General features: G+C 44.9%; 1 protein-coding gene across 16 annotated transcripts in view; it reads left to right on the forward strand.

The window, feature by feature from the left end:
- The window catches only part of TJP1 (tight junction protein 1), a 623857-nt gene extending 606193 nt beyond the window's left edge, over positions 1–17664 (forward strand). For 9 of the 16 annotated variants that reach the window (XM_077263881.1, XM_077263887.1, XM_077263880.1 and 6 more), the window contains 5 exons: positions 308–459; positions 654–1122; positions 1579–1796; positions 1901–2044; positions 15969–17664. In XM_077263881.1, coding sequence (XP_077119996.1) covers positions 308–459; positions 654–1122; positions 1579–1796; positions 1901–2044; positions 15969–16063 — 1078 coding nt within the window. In that variant the 3' untranslated portion in view covers positions 16064–17664. The remainder of the gene's footprint in view (positions 1–307; positions 460–653; positions 1123–1578; positions 1797–1900; positions 2045–15968) is intronic. The other 7 variants (XM_077263888.1, XM_077263884.1, XM_077263890.1 and 4 more) reach the window with 2 other exon arrangements.
- The last annotated feature ends 493 nt before the right edge of the window (positions 17665–18157 follow it).

Here is an 18157-nt window from a genome sequence, read left to right on the forward strand (position 1 = left end):
AAACAAATCCTGAACTTATGAACTGAAGATATAGGCAGTCGGAACTTGTATCCCACGTCAGAATAGGTTATAAAAGATACCTTATTAAAGGGTGCATACCTTGATGTTGATCCCAGACACATTGCACTCACTGAAATCTTTCATACCACTTTTTATAGATTCCCACTTGATGTCTACATGTTCAGTTCTGAAGTATGTAAGTAGGGCAAGAGAACGCACTATGTGTACAGTGATTGGAAGATTGAAAACTTTTTTTTGTCTGTTAGTATTTCTCTGATATTTACTGACTTTTTCTCAACTTTAACAGGGGAAAACCTACTGAAGTGGATCCTCCCGAAAGGCCAATTAGTGAGAAAAGATACGATCCAGTCCCACAGGTTACTTCCTCCTCTCAGTATAACCCCTCTTCAGCAGTGCTTGTAAACCATACAGCACACCCAAAACATACCCAGTCAGAAGGTAGGTGGTGATCATGTGTCTTTTCCTTTTATAAATTGTGTTTTTGAGTCTTTTCTATTGTTTGCTGCTGCCCTCATTGCTATTGTTTTTAACCATTTATGTATCCTAATAGTTAACGTACTGTTTTTCTTTTACATAGTTCTTTTTTTTTTTTTTTTTTTTAATTGGCACAAATTTGTATTATTTCATTGCAGTCAGCTCTGTTTCGGTGGAAGTCCCAAATCCCCCGCTGCCCAAACCAGAACCACCGCCACCCCAGACCAAACCAACGCTCTTCAGACCGGCCAATAGAGAGGATACTGTGCAGTCAAACTTCTTTCCACAGAAAAGCTTCCCTGACAAAAGCCCGGTTAATGGCACTGAACAGCCTGTGAAAACCATCACCCCATCGTATAACCGCTTTACACCCAAACCTTACACAAGCTCTGCCAGACCTTTTGAGCGCAAGTTTGAGAGCCCCAAGTTCAACCACAATCTCCTGCCAAATGAAGCACAAGCAAAACCTGAGCTACCTGCCAAACCTCACAACTCTCCTCAACCAATTTTGAAATCGGCTAATGTGACCATGTCTCCTGAGCTTGATGGTACTTCCAAGCAAATGGACAGTAAATCTAAATATCAACCAAATAATGTCAATGCAGTGCCTAAAGCAATCCCAGTCAGGTATAGTGACTTCCTGATAAAATGTAAGCACTATTGTACTTTTCATCCCACTAATAGAGCAAGAGAACAATCTTAAGTTTCCTGCTGTAAGACGTGCAAGTAAATGTGAGATCTTGTACAATACACCTATGTAGCTGATCAGACAGTACAATGACCTCTAGCACTTCTGAGCGCTTGTAGAAACTGCACATTAACATTGATTCTGGGGATTTGTTTGCGGCCTGATGTTTATGGAGCTGGCAGACTTTTGACTGCCATGTCAGGAAATCTGATCCATATCTGATAGATAGGAGTTATGTGGTGATTTAAATGTCATTTAGTCATCATTATAGAATGTGGTGTACAATGTGTAGTTTGAAAATGGAATGTCCTATTTCTCATAGATATATTTGATTTAAAGTCTGCATAAGATTCCCCCCCCCCCCCCCCCCCCCATTAATTTTTTATGTTTTGCAGCCCCTCTGCTCTGGAAGAAGATGATGATGATGATTCCCACACAGTTGTCGCAACTGCTAGAGGTATTTTCAATAGCAACGGTGGAGTGTTAAGTTCCATAGAGACTGGAGTCAGCATCATCATACCTCAAGGAGCCATTCCTGACGGCATTGAACAGGAAATCTACTTCAAGGTCTGCAGGGACAACAGCATCCTGCCACCACTAGATAAAGAAAAAGGTTAGAAACAAATGTGATTACTTCTTCAAAGATACATCAAAAAACTTTTGAGGCACATCATTTTATTTAATCCTGTTTTTTTTTTGTTTTTGTTTTTTCTTCAGGAGAAACCCTGCTTAGTCCATTGGTTATGTGTGGTCCCCATGGATTAAAATTCCTGAAGCCGGTGGAGCTACGCTTGCCACACTGTGCGTCTATGACTCCTGATGGTTGGTCTTTTGCTCTAAAATCATCCGACACCTCGTCGGGTATGCTTTTTTCCATCTGTCCTACTGGGTCGTTTGGTCACTATTGCTCACAAAGCATGATTCTCACAATCAAAAATACTTTTAGTTAAATTCATACATTTGCATTTCGTGTCCCTTCTCACTTTCTGCTTTTCACACATGTACGGCTTTTTTTAGAATGTGCAAAGTTTAGAAAAAGGACAAAAATGTAAACTTTTCTTCTACCAACTATTTAAAGCAGATCTTCTCACGTTCCTGTTTGACTGCAGCATCTGATAATGCTGGAAAAGTTTAGTTTGTATCTTTTCTGTATTCAACTCAAGTAATGTATTTCATGACTGAAATCAATTTCTATTCCGTTATATTGGAAGCAGAATGATCAAAAACCAGCAATTCCGTACTTTTTTTTTTTTCATGCCATTCCATGTGTGGTAAAATTGATAAGGCAGCTTTATTCTTTGTCGGTACGATTACAGTGAAACCACATTTATAGATACCATTTTTATTTAGGTTGAGCTTTTTGATCGCGTTTTATTCCACTTTTTGTTAGGCAGTATGATAAAGCATAGTTTTTTTGCTTTGTTTTTTTTATTTATTTTCTAACCGTGTTCACTGAAGGGATTACCTAGTGGAACAGTTTTGAAGATCGGGTTGTTACGGATCTGACGATATTGAATTTTTTTTTCTTACAAAAGTGTTCATTGGTTTAATTTAATTTTTGTTGTTGTTTTGTGATTTTATTTTTTATATTTTTACAATTTTTATATATATATATATATATATATATAATTGTCTAAGGGTTTTTCCGTCTGTCTGTCTGTCTGTCTCTGTCTGTCTGTCTGTCCTGGAAATCCTGCGTCTCTGATTGGTCGAGGCCGCCAGGCCTCGACCAATCAGAGACGGGCACAGCATGGCGACGATGATGTCATAAAGGTTGCCTCAACCAATCAGCGACGGGCACAGTCTGCCGCGAATTCGCCTCGACCAATCAGCGACGGGCACAGTATCGACGTACATGTCATAATGGTTGCCATGGCGACGATGATGTCATAAAGGTTGCCTGAACCAATCAGCGACGGGCACAGTCTGCCGCGAATTCTGGAATCATCATTGTCCATATACTACGAGGACATGCATATTCTAGAATACCCGATGCATCAGAATCGGGCCACAATCTAGTATATATATAATTGTCTAAGGGTTTTTCTGTCTGTCTGTCTGTCTGTCCTGGAAATCCCGCGTCTCTGATTGGTTGAGGCCGCCAGGCCTCGACCAATCAGCGACGGGCACAGCATGGCGACGATGATGTCATAAAGGTTGCCTCGACCAATCAGCGACGGGCACAGTCTGCCGCGAATTCGCCTCGACCAATCAGCGAAGGGCACAGTATCGACGTAGATGTCATAATGGTTGCCATGGCGACGATGATGTCATAAAGGTTGCCTCGACCAATCAGCGACGGGCACAGTCTGCCGCGAATTCTGGAATCATCATTGTCCATATACTACGGGGACATGCATATTCTAGAATACCCGATGCGTTAGAATCGGGACACAATCTAGTATATATATATATATACATACATACATACATACATACATACATACATACATACAGTGTGTGTATGTATGTATGTGTGTATATATATATATATATATATATATATATATATATATATACATACATACAGTGTGTATGTGTATATATATATATATATATATATATATATATATATATATATATATATATATATATATATATATATATATATACATACACATACAATGGGACAAACTTTTTGCTGACCGATTGCTGCTCTAATGCTCTGCAATCAAGAGTATTTGACATGCAGGGAAGAGGTGTGCCAGCTCGTGCTCTCAGCATGAGCTGACAGTCTACGGTCCTTGGGTGACCCCGTAGCCATCTTGAGGCCCGGGGTCACCATGCAGACTATCGGCATATCGCGATCACATTGCATTGTGCTGATAGGAGCACAGAGGGTGCTCCCTCCCTCTGCGATGTCGAAGTTGCTATTGGCAGCGGCGTCATGAGTTAAACCCCGCTACGTTCGGTGCTAGCACCAATCGTGTGCTTCACTGCAGTCCGTCAGCTCACTTTGATCTGACACCCACAGTCAGCATGATCCCGCGCAATCACTGCGCCGTATATAAACGGCAGTTTGTGGTAACTTTTCACAAAGTGGCTAACGATACATATTTCATGATGATATACAAAACTGGCATTCATACAGATGTTCTTTACCCCACAGATATCATTGTTTGTGGTCTGTCGTGAAAAACCCTTAGTAAGTTGTAGATGCATGTAATGTTTTCTGCAGCAATGAACAACCATTTGAAATTTAATTACTTACTAGAAATAAGACTTCGGCTTCGTGCGTTAAAGTCTTGTCCCTGACTTTGATGCTGGCTCGCACACTTAGCCTACATATTTCCCCACACGAGGCTGATTTAATCAGCCATCATAGGCCTCTAACAGCCGTAGTTGGACTGGACCTCTGCCCGCAACTGTTAACATGTTAAATGCCGCTGTCAATCTGACAGTGGCATTTAACACACGCCAGCATTAAGGGCGTCATGCCACCCTCCCATCGGTGTGCCCGTGACCTGATCCCAGGGCACAAATGGGTTGCCACGACAGGTGGAGGTCTGCTGAAGACTCCCTTGCCTGTCATTACAATCCTCCTGTGAAAAATAGCATTTAGCTGACTTCATAGGAAATAGTGATTTTCTCTATACATAGCAGTGTTGATGTTTTTTTTAGCCACCGCAACATTGCAATGGTGATCAAAACATTGTATCTACCCAAAAATGGTATACGAGTATAAGCCATGGCACCTACTTTTACCACGGAAAACTGGGTAAGCTTATTGACTCGAGTATAAGTCGGGTATGCATTGTTCCCTTATCCCTGTCATTGTATGCATGGCTCCCCCTTCACTGTCCTGGTATGAATGCGTCCCCCGTTCCGTCCCTGTCTGCATGCTTCCCCCGTTCCGTCCCTGTCTGCATGCCTCCCCCCTTCCGTCCCTGTCTGCATGCCTCCCCCGTTCTGTCCCCGTATTCATGTTTCCTGTTGGAAAAAGAAAACATCATACTCGCCTACCTGCGCGCCCTGGGTGCTGGCACTGCATCTCATTCCGCCGCCTGCCTGCAGCTCTTCCAGTGCTCAGCGGTCACGTGGTACCGCTCGTTAAGGTGATGAATATGCGCTCCACGCCTATGGGAGTGGAGATGCGTCCATATTCATCACCTTAATGAGTGGTACCACGTGCCGGCTGAGCACAGGAAGAGCTGCAGGCAGGCACCGGCGGCCGGAATGAGATGCAGTGGTCAGCACCAAGGGCACGCAGGTAGGCGAGTATGATGTGACTGCCGATTCCTGGCAGCTGCTGCTCTGCCGCCCCAACCATCCCCCCCCCCACCACCACCGGCTTTCTGTACTGTGAATAGTGTATAAGCCGAGGGGGCGTTTTCAGCACAAGATAATGTGCTGAAAAACTCTGCTTATACACGAGTATATACAGTAATTAAAAATGTCAACTCGGGCGCAAAAAATAAGCCCTCACACAGCCCCAGATCCCGAAAAATGAACCTTAATGATCTCATAAAATGGCAACAAGCTATTTTTTTTTTTTTTCCCTGACAAATTTCCACTTTTATTTTCATCCCTTTAAGTTAAAAAGCAAAAACCATACATGTTTGGTGTCTGCATACTCATATTGATTTGGAGAATCATATTGTCAGGTCCATTTTACCATATAGTGAACATGGTAAATTGCAAAAATAAATAAATAAATAAAAAGATCCACAATTGCTTTTTTTTTTTTTTATTTGAATGCACTTGGAATGTTGTTCACACTTTCCAGTTTATGGCATGATAAATTGAATGATGTCATTCACTAATACACCTCATCCCTCAAAATCTAAGACCTCATCCGGCTATGGGGATGGAAGCATTAAATAGTTATGGCTGTTGGAAGAAGTGGAGGAAAATAATTATTTTTCCCAATTTTCCGTTTTCCCCATTAGGCTGCTTTCACACATCAGTTTTTTGGCATCAGTCACAATCGGTTGAATGTTGAAAAAAATGGATCCGTCGCAGATTGTGAAAAACTGATCCGACTGATCCAGCGCCATAGGGTTCCATTCTAGCAAACGAGGGACACAAAAAATGTTACTATGTCCATTTTCTCCAGCCGCCGGAAAACCAATTTTCAACGGATCCGCCGAAAAACTGATGAAAAGTGAGGCCATCCATCGCTAATACAAGTCTATGAGAAAAAAACTGATCCGGTGGCAACTTTTGCCGGATACGTTTTTTTCTAAATCCGCCGGATTGCGACTGACTGAAAAAAAAACAATGTGTGAAAGCAGCCTTAAAGAGTACCTAACTTTTCCTTATTTTAACTTTTGTCCACCCTTCTTTTGTCTTTAGCTTTCACCCCTTTACTTATAGTTTGCTATATTATTAAAAATTTTATAAAAACCATTGGAAACAAACAAAAACGAAAAACACTCCCTGGGATCAAGGGGTTAAATCACTTTTTTGGTCTATTCAGATTCCATGGCAAATTCTACTTGGGGATGCCAAGCCTCTTGCTTGAATACATTTCAGCTAAGCCACTTAAGCATCATTTTGTTAAGTGTATATTTGGGATCAGCTCATTGACCCCTAAAATTTACTCAAAATATACTTTTTTTGTAGAGAGATTTTGAACTCGTTAGTGTGCACACACATTTCTCTTATGAAGTCGTAGCTTGTGTTTTTATGGCAATGTTGAGTTTTATTACATTTAGCTGCTTGTAAAAACAAACAGTTTTTACTTTGTTTATTTTATGTAAATAACTTTCTGAAGTACTTGATGTTGTCATGCTACTGCTTCATTCACACAGGGAGTTTTAAACCTCCATTCTCAGGATTGCTGGGGGTCCCAGCGGATGGACTCGAGCAATCCTACAGTTGTCACCTTTCACATGGATAAGGGCTAAATGCATTTACTGGGACAATCCATTTGTTGCTTCCATTTTGAGGTGATAGTTGTGAAAGGGCCCGATTAATTGCCATCAGCAGGAGTAAAGTAGTTCTTGCTGAAGGGAATGTGTGACTAGTACGTCACTGCAAAATACTGATTTGCAAAACTGAATAAAAACGAACACACAAGCAGAGCACATTATAGAGTAGCACTGTCTAGAAAATATGCAACTATACAGTAGAAGTATATGGGAGCAAAATGCAGTAAAATACAGCTGAAAAATTCCAAGCCCCAGTAATTTTCTATAATTGGTAGGTAAATGTGATTGTGCACTATTAGATTGTGGATGAACACTGTAGTTCTGTAGGGGATGTGTCAACTGAAAATGCAGAAAATTACATTGTTTAAATCAGGTTTTTGTGATATATTTTTCTCCCATAACACAACCACAATTATTTATTTTTCAATTTAAAGGGAACCTGTCACCCCAAAAAATCGTATCTGAGCTAAGCCCACCGGCATCAGGGGCTTATCTACTGCATTCTGTAATGCTGTAGATAAGCCCACTATGTAACCTGAAATATGAGAATTAAAGGTTTATTATACTCACCCAGGTGCGGTCCCGCTGCTGTCCGGTCCGATGGGCATCGCGGTGCAGGTCCAGCGCTTCCCATCTTCATACGATCACGTCCTCTTCTTGTCTTCCTGCCGTGGCTCCGGCGCAGGCTTACTTTGTCTGCCCTGTTGAGGGCAGAGCAAAGTACTGCAGTGCGCAGGCGCCGGGAAAGGTCAGAGAGACAAAGTACGCCTGCGCCGTAGCCGCTGCAAGAAGACAAGAGAAGGACGTCATCGAATGAAGATGGGAGGAGCTGGACCCGGATCGCAACGCCCATCGGTCCGGACCGCCCATGGGTGAGTGTAATATAACCTCGATTTCTCCTTTGCCATATTGGGGGACACAGAACCATGGGTGTTATGCTGCTGTCACTAGGAGGCTGACACTAAGTTGAGACAAAAAAAGTTAGCTCCTCCCCTGCAGTGTACACCCTCATGCTGGCTTCCAAAGACCCAGTTTAAGCTTAGTGTCCGTAGGAGGCACACTGGGTCTGCTATTCAGACCAGAGCTTTTTCGGATTTTCCACAATTTATCCCTTTTACCTGGACGAAGGGGCGACGGAACCTTTCAAGGCTCCGATCTCCCCGAAAAAAAACAAAACAGGCGAGCACGTGAGTATTACCTCTCCGTATCCTCTCCTGCGACGTGGGATGCCACTGCCTGGGCTGATTTTAGGGGCGACCGATCTCCCCCCCTCTCTCTATCAGACGAGCACTGGAGTGGTACCTCCAGTATCCTCTTCTGCAGCCAGGCCATATTGCCGGACATTTTACCCTGCCCACCAGGTTTTACCCTCGGCTGTTCAGAGGCACTTTCCATTGTGCCGTCTGTGCAGCCCTCACTGCATCACCACTGAAAGCAGATGATGGAAGGAGGTGGACGGTTCCTCTCCACCCCCCTTTCAGGGGATGATGGATGGAGGCTCCCCCAACCCCTGCACCATCCTAACTGCCCCGGGCACAGCTCTGGCCGACCTGCTCATATCGGGGTAAGTGCACCGGGAGGGGTCGTTTCTTTGGCGGCATACGAGGGCTCCATAGCGGCAGGGTCCCCACAGAGCTCCGCGGCACATTTCCCGCGGGTGCGCGCCGGCCGAAGCCATAAATTTAGTCCCCGGCTTTGGCCTTGTGTGAGCCGCATCCCGGTAAGCTCCGCCCACCGCTCGCATCACTCTGGCGGCTCCGCCCCTGTCCTGGCGCTTCTCTCTCCTTGCAAGACTACCTCCCAGCTCTCGGCAGCCATCTTTTTCCCACTACACAGCAGCTCTGCCGACCTCTGCACATGTCACCCTGGATGCCAGTTTACTCAGCGCCATCATCTTCAGATTGCGGGACACAGGACCTGGGTAAAGAGACGGCACTAGGTGCTTCCCTGCAGCTTTACCCCACATCGCTTCCACTAGCAGTGTTTTTTCACTTATATTTGGGTACATCATGTCGCAGTCAAAGAGTAAAAAGACTACAAAGGTACATACTACCTTTTTCACTGCGTGTACTACCTGCCAGGCTCCTCTCCCTCGGCCTCAAAGCTCCCCTCTCTGCCCAGTCTGTGATGCCAAATGTGCCCAGGAGCCCTCCGCCGCTACCGACCCAAGTGTATCTAGCCCCCCTTAGTGGGCCCCGTCACTGTCACAATCCATTGCTTCGCTGGCCAAAGCGATTGAATCCCTCCATGACCCCTCTGGGGAGCGGGGCACACGTCTACCTGGGTTAAGAGACCCCTCCATTACAGGGGAATCATCAGCCAGCAGGGGCCGCTCTCACCTGAAGGAGGTACGGACATCCAAAAAAATGGATCCGCACTAACTACCTCTCCTGAGCATTCACCACGCCATTTAGTCTCTGGTAGCTCCACTTCTCGCTCACCCTCTCCAGGGGTTCGCAGCGATCATGACTCTGAGTATGAGTCTGAGGCATCCTTGGACCCGGATTTTCTGGAGTTTCAAGCTACTGTGGATTCCCTCATTGAAGCTGTCAGTCATGCGCTAAAGGTTGATGATAACCCTAATTCGGCTCTGGATCATGCGGTTTCTTTTACAAGAACCAAGCGATCCCATAGGGTGTTCGCCTCTCATCCAGACTTTTTAGAGATGGACAGGCGACACAGGGAGCGACCGGACAAGCGCTTTTGGGTAAAAAGACCCTGGGAACGAAGTATCCCTTTTCTGCAGATCTTGTCAAAGATTGGACGGAACCTCCACCAGTAGATCCTCCGGTATCGTGTTTGGCTACCAAAACGCTTTTTTCTGTACCTGATGGTGCTTCAATTAAAAATCCCACAGAACGCCAAATATGGCTCGCTCAGTGTATGAGGCCTCAGGTTCCTCGCTATTCCCTTCCTTCGCTGCGGCGTGAGTCGCAAAAGCAATGGTTTTCTGGGCAAATGCCCTTGCAAAATCCGTTCAGGACCAGGCTCTTCCGTCTGAGGTGGCGGATCTCGCCAAACAAATCGCTATGGCTGGAGACTATGTGATGTACGCGTCTTTAGACACAGCAGACTGTACGGCAATTTCTGCCTCAAACGCCGTCACCATTAGAAGAGCACTAAGGCTTAGTGGCGCTCGGATTCATCTTTTAAAAAGTCTCTGATTTCTCTGCCTTTTCAGAGCGGACGTCTGTCTGGAGAAAAACTAGACCAGCTTATTTCCGATGCTACAGGAGGGAAAAGCAAATTCCTCCCGCAGCACAGGCCTAAAACTGCATTTCATCGTCAGCAACATTTTCGCCTTCGGCCCTTTCGCAGTAGCCCTTTCTGGTCCTCCTCCACAGCCTTGTCCAGATCAGAACGATCTCCACGTACAGACAGAGACTCTCGGCCCTCATACAGGCCACATCAGTCCTGGCGAGGTAAGCCTAGGCAACCCAGAACTAGGGGATCCAGACCCTCCAGGTTTCCTACACAATGACTCGGGGAGTCTTCTGGTCGACACCACCAAAGTAGGCGGACGCATGCTTCTCTTTCAACATGTCTAGCTTTCCGTCATTCACGACGAATGGGTCAGAGACCTGGTGTCTTCCGGTTACAAAATAGAATTCACCGCCTCCCCTCCAGCTCGGTTTTTTCCCCTCTCGTCTTCCAAGTTCAGGCGCTCAGTCTCGCGCGCTTCACCGCACCATTGAGTCTCTCCGCCAAAACGGGGTCATTGTTCCGGTTCCAGAGCATGAGAAGTTCAGAGGTTTTTACTCAAACCTCTTCGCCGTTCCAAAAAAGGACGGGGCAGTGCTCCCTATTTTGGATCTAAAGGTCCGGCACTTCAGAATGGAATCCCTCCGGTCAGTCATCTCAATGGAGAAAGGAACATTTTTTAGCATCAGTAGACATCAAAGATGCTTATCTCCATATCCCAGTCTTCCCGACACATCAATGGTTCCTGAGTTTTGCCATCCACGAGGACCATTTTCAATTCACGGCCTTACCCTTCGGTCTTGCCAGGGTATTCACAAAGGTCATGGCGGCGTTCATGGCCATTCTTCATTCCCGAGGAGTGGTCGTGTTGCCATACTTAGGACGGACCTTTGATCAGGAGGTCATCTATCATGCCTGCTAAGCAAGCGTCCACATTACCTTGGATACCCTTTCATGCCTGGGCTGGCTAATCAACTTGGACAAGTCCTCCCCCATTCCATCCCACCGAATCTCCTTCCTAGGCATGATCCTAGACACGTCCAAGGGGCTGGTCCTACTTCCCCGGTCCAAGGCCCAAGTGCTTCAACAGGGAACCCGGACACTTTGTCGTCCCTTCCCTCATTCCATTCGTTTTTGCCATGAGGATTCTGGGGAAAATGGTGGCCGCAATGGAAGTGGTTCCCTTCTCCCAACTACATCTGTCCCTTACAGCAGGCTCTACTGGACAATTGGGACAGGAGTCCCTTATCCCTCGATCGGCCATGTCCTCTGCCCCCGCAGATCAGGCAAGCGCTCAAATGGTGGACTTTGGAGTCAGCTCTCAGCCAGGGAAGGTCTTTTCTCCCGATTCACTGGCTGGTGGTAACTACCGACGCCAGTCTCCTCGGTTGGGGAGCGGTATTTCGCCACCACACTGCCCAGGGACGTTGGACGTTGTGGGAGTCGAAACTTTAGATAAACATCTTGGAGATTCGAGCTATCAGATTTGCCCTGAGTCATTTCCACTTCCTCCTTGCGGGTCACCCAATTCGAATTCAATCAGACAACGTCACAGCTGTGGCGTACATAAACCATCGGGGGTACTCGCAGCAGGGCGGCGATACGGGAGGTCTCACACATTCACCACTGGGCCGAGCGCAACTGCTCCACCATTTCTGCAGTGCACATTCCAGGCGTCGAGAACTGGGCGGCGGACTTTCTCAGCCGCCAGGGTCTCTCCTCGGGGGAATGGGAACTCGGGACGTGGATCTGATGGCGTCCAGACTGAACGCAAAGGTTCCCAACTTCATAGCACGTTCTCTGGATCCACAGGCCATCGGGGTGGACGCACTGATATTCCCATGGCATCAGTTCCACCTCCCGTACGTGTTTCCTCTGCTTCCTTTACTACCGAAGGTAATCCAAAGAATCAAGATGGAGAGTGTTCCATTGATCCTAGTTGCCCCAGACTGGCCGCGTCGCGCGTGGTACGTGGAGCTCGTTCAACTCGTAGCCGACGTTCCCTGGCGGCTACCAGATTGCCCAGATCTGCTTCGCCAAGGGCCGATTTACCACCAGAACTCAGGGGCCCTACGTTTAACGTTGTGGCTGTTGAAACCTGGATCCTAACTAAGGCTGGTTTCTCCCAGCAAGTCATTGCCACCATGATTAGCGCTCGCAAGACGTCTTCCGCTCGCATTTATCACCGCACCTGGAAAGCCTTCTCATGGTGCAGGCTCCGTGGACGACGTCCTCTCGCCTTTTCTATTCCCTCCATACTGGAATTTCTCCAGTCCGGCCTGGATTCCGGTCTGGCGCTCAGTTCTCTCAAGGGTCGGATCTCGGCATTATCGGTGTTGTTCCAATGTAGGATTGCTGTTAACCTGCAGGTCAGGACTTTCGTTCAGGGGGTCTTCCACGTGGTACCCCCCTATAGAATACCGTTAGAACCAAATTGAGATCCCAAGTCTGAGTGTTCTTCAGGAGTCCCCTTTTGAACCTCTGCAGGATGTCTCGCTGATTGTCCTCTCCTGGAAGGTCGCCTTCCTTGTGGCAGTAACCTCTATCAGGCGAGTCTCAGAGTTGGCCACCCTCTCTTGCCGGGCGCCCTTCCTTTCCTTCCACCAAGCTAAAGTAGTCCTCCGCCCATCTCCATCTTTTCTTCCCAAGGTGGTTTCATCCTTTCACCTTAATGAAGATATCGTTCTTCCCTCCTTTTGCCCACAGCCAAGACATAGGGTTGAAAAGGCCCTTCACACCTTGGACGTGGTAAGGGCCCTCAGGAGGTACGTTTCTAGGAATGCCCCCTTCCGCAAGTCGGTCTCCCTGTTTGTGCTCTTAGAGGGTCACAGAAAGGGTTTAGCCGCTTCTAAATCCACGATAGCCAGATGGATCCGATCAGCTATTCAAGAATTTTCAAGAATCTTATCGGGTCAGGGGCAGACCTATCCCAGCGGGGATTAGGGCACACTCAACTCGGTCGGTGGGTGCTTCCTGGGCCATTCGGCACCTGGGGTCGGCAGAGCAGGTTTGCAAGGCCGCAACATGGTCCAGCCTGCATACCTGCACGAAGCACTACAATGTCCACACTCAATCTTCTGCAGGTGCGGCCCTTGGCAGACTGGTTCTGCGAGTGGCTGTTGCGCATTTATAGTTATTTGGTACACTGAGTTATTGGGTTATATTGTTCCCCACCCAGGGACTGCTTTGGGATGTCCCATGGTTCTGTGTCCCACAATGTGGCGAAAGAGAAATAGGGATTTTTGTGTACTCACTTCTCCGAGCCACTCATTGGGGGACACAGCTCCCACCCTGTTAGCCTTATGGCTTGTTTTCTTTTTGGCTCTTTGCTTACTCTGTCATGTTGTACTCTAATATTAGTATGTTCTATGTTGTTAATAATCTCCTGCTTTTACACTGAACTGGGTCTCTGGAAGCCAGCATGAGGGTGTATACTGCAGGGGAGGAGCTAACTTTTTTTGTCTCAACTTAGTGTCAGCCTCCTAGTGACTGCAGCATAACACCCATGGTTCTGTGTCCCCCAATGAGTGGCTCCAGCTACCAGTGGGACGTCAGTGATATGTGTCAGAATGTGTTCAGGGCTGGCCCTGTGCCATTAGAATTCCGGCTCCTCTGGAGAGGAGGTTTGCTACGTGTTCTTGCGGACTGTGAGTTTTTGTTATCTGTTTCTGTCCCGTGTGTATTCTATACTTCGCTGTAGGGTTAACAGGGTATTTCACCACAGAGCAAGTTCTACCCATGTGTTCTTTCACAGTGGTTTAAAAGGGGTATTGCACACTTCCTATTTTCCCTGTACCCCTCAGTGGTTAGCTGAGCTGGTACTTGCCTTCCCTGTACCCGCCTTCCCTGTACCCCTCGGTGGTTAGCTGAGCTGGTACTTGCCTTCCCTGTACCCCTCGGTGGTTAGCTGAGCTGGTACTTGCCTTCCCTGTACCTCTCGGTGGTTAGCCGAGCTGGTACTTTCCTTCCCTGTACCTCTCGGCGGTTAGCTGAGCTGGTACTTGCCTTCCCTGTACCTCTCCGTGGTTAGCAGAGCTGGTACTTCCTGTCCCTGTACTTCTCGGTGGTTAGCTCAAGTGGTACTTACTGTCTCCGTACCTCTCCGTGGTTAGCTGAGCTGGTACTTGCCTTCCCTGTACCTCTCAGTGGTTAGCTGAGCTGGTACTTGCTGTCCCTGTACTTCTCGGTGGTTAGCTGAGCTGGTACTTACTGACCCTGTACTTCTTGGTGGTTAGCTCAGCTGGTACTTACTGTCCCCGTACCCCTCGGTGGTTAGCTGAGCTGGTACTTACTGTCCCTGTACCCCTCGGTGGTTAGCTGAGCTGGTTCTTACTGTCCCAGTACCACTCGGTGGTTAGCTGAGTTGGTACTTACTGTCCCTGTACCCCTCGGTGGTTAGCTGAGCTGGTACTTACTGTCCCTGTACCCCTCGGTGGTTAGCTGAGCTGGTTCTTACTGTCCCAGTACCACTCGGTGGTTAGCTGAGCTGGTACTTACTGTCCCTGTACCCCTCGGTGGTTAGCTGAGCTGGTACTTACTGTCCCCGTACCTCTCGGTGGTTAGCTGAGCTGGTACTTACTGTCCCTGTACCCCTCGGTGGTTAGCTGATCTGGTACTTACTTTCCCTGTACCCCTCGATGGTTAGCTCAGCTGGTACTTACTGTCCCCGTACCCCTTGGTGGTTAGCTCAGCTGGTACTCATCTCCCTGTGCATCTCTGAGTAGTATCTGGGTTTGGTTTTCTGTGTTCCATTCACACTGTGTGGAGATAACTCAGTGTGTTTAAGGAGGGATGTTCGTTAGTTTCTTTATCCTTCATTCGCACTAGCCGCAGTTATACATCTCTGCACGGTGGACCCGGGGTTGCGATTGCACTTGATAATTTATTTTAATTTAGTGCAATCCGTCAACCCTAACAGTTTGTTTTTTAATAATGATCTTGATGTGGAGAAATAAAGCAAATCATTTTCTGATCTATTCCCTTCAAGAATATCGATGCGATTACATCTGTTTGCTAGTTTGGGGTGAGGAGTGGGAACGTATGTTATAACTTCATATGAATAGGAGAGTTAAACAGGACTAATGAAGCACTGGCTGGCCAGTAGATCACTGGAATATTGGGGCATGTGAGAAAGCGAGTGGCTGGCCCAATGCATGGAAGTGCTGCACTGGATTACAGGTTTTCTTCTGCCACACGTGCATTTCACAGTGGGAATTCTCGCAGGAGTTTCCTGATGTGAGCAGAATTGTGCTCATACAGCTCAATTCTTGAAAGCATTGTGTACTGAAACTTGATTGTACATTGCATTTCCAATTTCACCGTTTTAATGGTGAAATAAATTACACTAAAATGCATAAAGGTTTTAAGAGGTTAATTAAGTTTCCTTTCTCAATAAGCTAAACATTGCTGTATTTTCCAGATGTTCAGTGTCCTATTGATACAGTCTTTATGCCCTGTGGAGGGCAGTGTTGGGTTTATGCTAAACACTTGTGTATTTTTTTTATTGTCTTCGTGTTTAAGATCTGTGTTTTAGTCTGCATTAAGGTACACACAAAAATGAGTATAAAGAGCCGTACATGTGTAAAAACAATCACTGAGCTACCTGTGTGGCTTTTTTTAAATTTTATTTTAGCTTTGATGGTATGTTAAAAATGCTGTTAAGTTTTCATCATTAACTAACAATGCTCTGTCTCTCCCCTATACATCTACAGGTGACCCCAAACATTGGCAGAACAAATCTCTTCCTGGTGACCCTAACTATCTTGTTGGAGCAAATTGTGTATCTGTATTGATAGATCACTTCTAAGCCTACAGTGTAAAGATAAGAAATAATGTGAAATCTACTATGGACCTATTTATCTTTACGCCTCCTATTGAGTATTATTTCACCTTTAAATTACATTGGGACTCAATAGTGCTAGGAAATTTGCCTGAATTTGCATTTTTTTGGGGAGTAGACTTGAAAGCCATGGTCAAAGTTTCGGCCTCAGATTTGGCATGTGAAGGTAGGCCAATGTCGCACCTTCCATGTCTTTCGAACAAAACGCCTTTTACTCACATTATATTGTCACCAAAGGACCAATGCTGATAACGCTAAAATAAGTCATTTTCCAGAATTATACTAATGCCCGAAGACACTAATGAACACTACTTGTTTTTTGTTTTTTCCAATTTAAACACCTAAACTAGCACTTCTATATATATATTTTTTTTATCTAGTCTTGATCGACAAATGTTTGCACCAGAACAGACTGATTTGTTTAGGGAAGGAAGATCAATCACTTCATAACCTTGCTGTCGAGATCGGCTACCCACACTAATGTAAGAAATTTTCCAGCAGCTCACAGGTTTGAATGTTAGTACTTAATGACAAAATTAGGCACATAAAGTGACTTGTGACATCCAATATCCGAATATAATGGTCTCTATTCCCCTTTAAATTAAAAAGATCAAAAAAGGTGTGTATATCAATCACCACAAAGGGTTTGATGTAATTGACAGTGGTTCTGGTGCTTCAGTGGACCTGTAAATTAACCATTTACTACACATATTTAACCAGCAGGGATGCCTTACCCTCATGTTACGGTCTTTTTTTTTTTTCCTTGTTCTCTGTACTATGAAGTTCATATGGCTTTTTTGCGCTTATTTAGAATAATGTATAATGAAGAAAGATCGAAAAAAATATGAATTATGAATTTTTCTACAAGCTGAGCTACTGGGGTTTAATTTACTTCTGTCAACTCAGAAAATATTGAAGGAAGTTGTATGTTTCTGCTATGCATTTAAGAAAAAAAAAATCTCAAAGATGTTACAATACCTGTACATAAAATGCGTGCATAACACTTTTGTTTTTCCTTTTTCTTTCTTTTCCTTTTTATTTTCTGTTTATGTTTGTAAATTTAACTTTTTTAAGCTTTACTTTTTGTATAAAAAAAAAAAAAACCTGAAAGTTTCTTAAGGATACCTTTGTACTCATACCTTTTTTGAGCCTTGAACTTTGTAACATCTGCAGCAATAAAGCGCATTTCTACAGTACTCACCACAAGAACATTTTGAAGCGAAATGCACAAAAATTGCTATCTTTATAAATGCTGAGCATAAATCCTCAGAATTCTCTAGTTTGATTCTTATCTTTAAAGTATCCCTGCTGCAATTTGTGAAAAGGATGCTGTATAATGTGCCCTAAAATGTATTTTTTTACTAATAGACAATTTATTATGGCACATTCGCACGGTTTCAGTAAAAGATACAGCACTGCATTCTCCTAATCAATTATTAGTCTTCACGTGTGGCTGATTTCATTTTTTTATTATTATTATTTCTTTCCTTTGCAGTTATTAAAATTACACATTTCTAAATATACAAAATAAAACTGGTTTTAAAATAAATAAAATTAAAACCTTAAAAGTGTGAATTTCTTTGTAAAAAAAAAAAGTTGATTTTAAGAATTTTTATTCTGTATTTGTTAATATAAAACATGCATAGACATTTTATAAACATGCCTAAGTACCTTGTTTTACAGTAGTGAAACGTAGCTAGTCCCATGCACTTGAAAGGGGATTAACTGCAATATCATTACTTATGCCAACATTGATGTTACCTTGCAAAATTTAAACATTTTCTGTTCATTTGTTTGAGCCGTTGTTACAAGATTGAAAAGGGCAGCCATACTTGTTTAATTGACATCTTTGCAGTCAGTGGTGAAGTGTCACTTTTGTAATTATTTTGCATTGATATCTAATGAGTTTCATGTTTTCTGAGAAGCAAAAGTGATAACCAGTATAGTTAGACTTCCTGTTATCAGTTTTAATTGAAAGTAGAATTGTGAGTATGTGTAAACAAATTATTTCCTGCTTTATTAGGGACAGTAACATTGTCGACAAGTTAAAATAAGAGCTCT

This window comes from Ranitomeya variabilis, chromosome 5 (genome assembly GCF_051348905.1).
Source record: "Ranitomeya variabilis isolate aRanVar5 chromosome 5, aRanVar5.hap1, whole genome shotgun sequence".
In the NCBI taxonomy this organism is placed as follows: Eukaryota; Metazoa; Chordata; class Amphibia; order Anura; family Dendrobatidae; genus Ranitomeya; species Ranitomeya variabilis.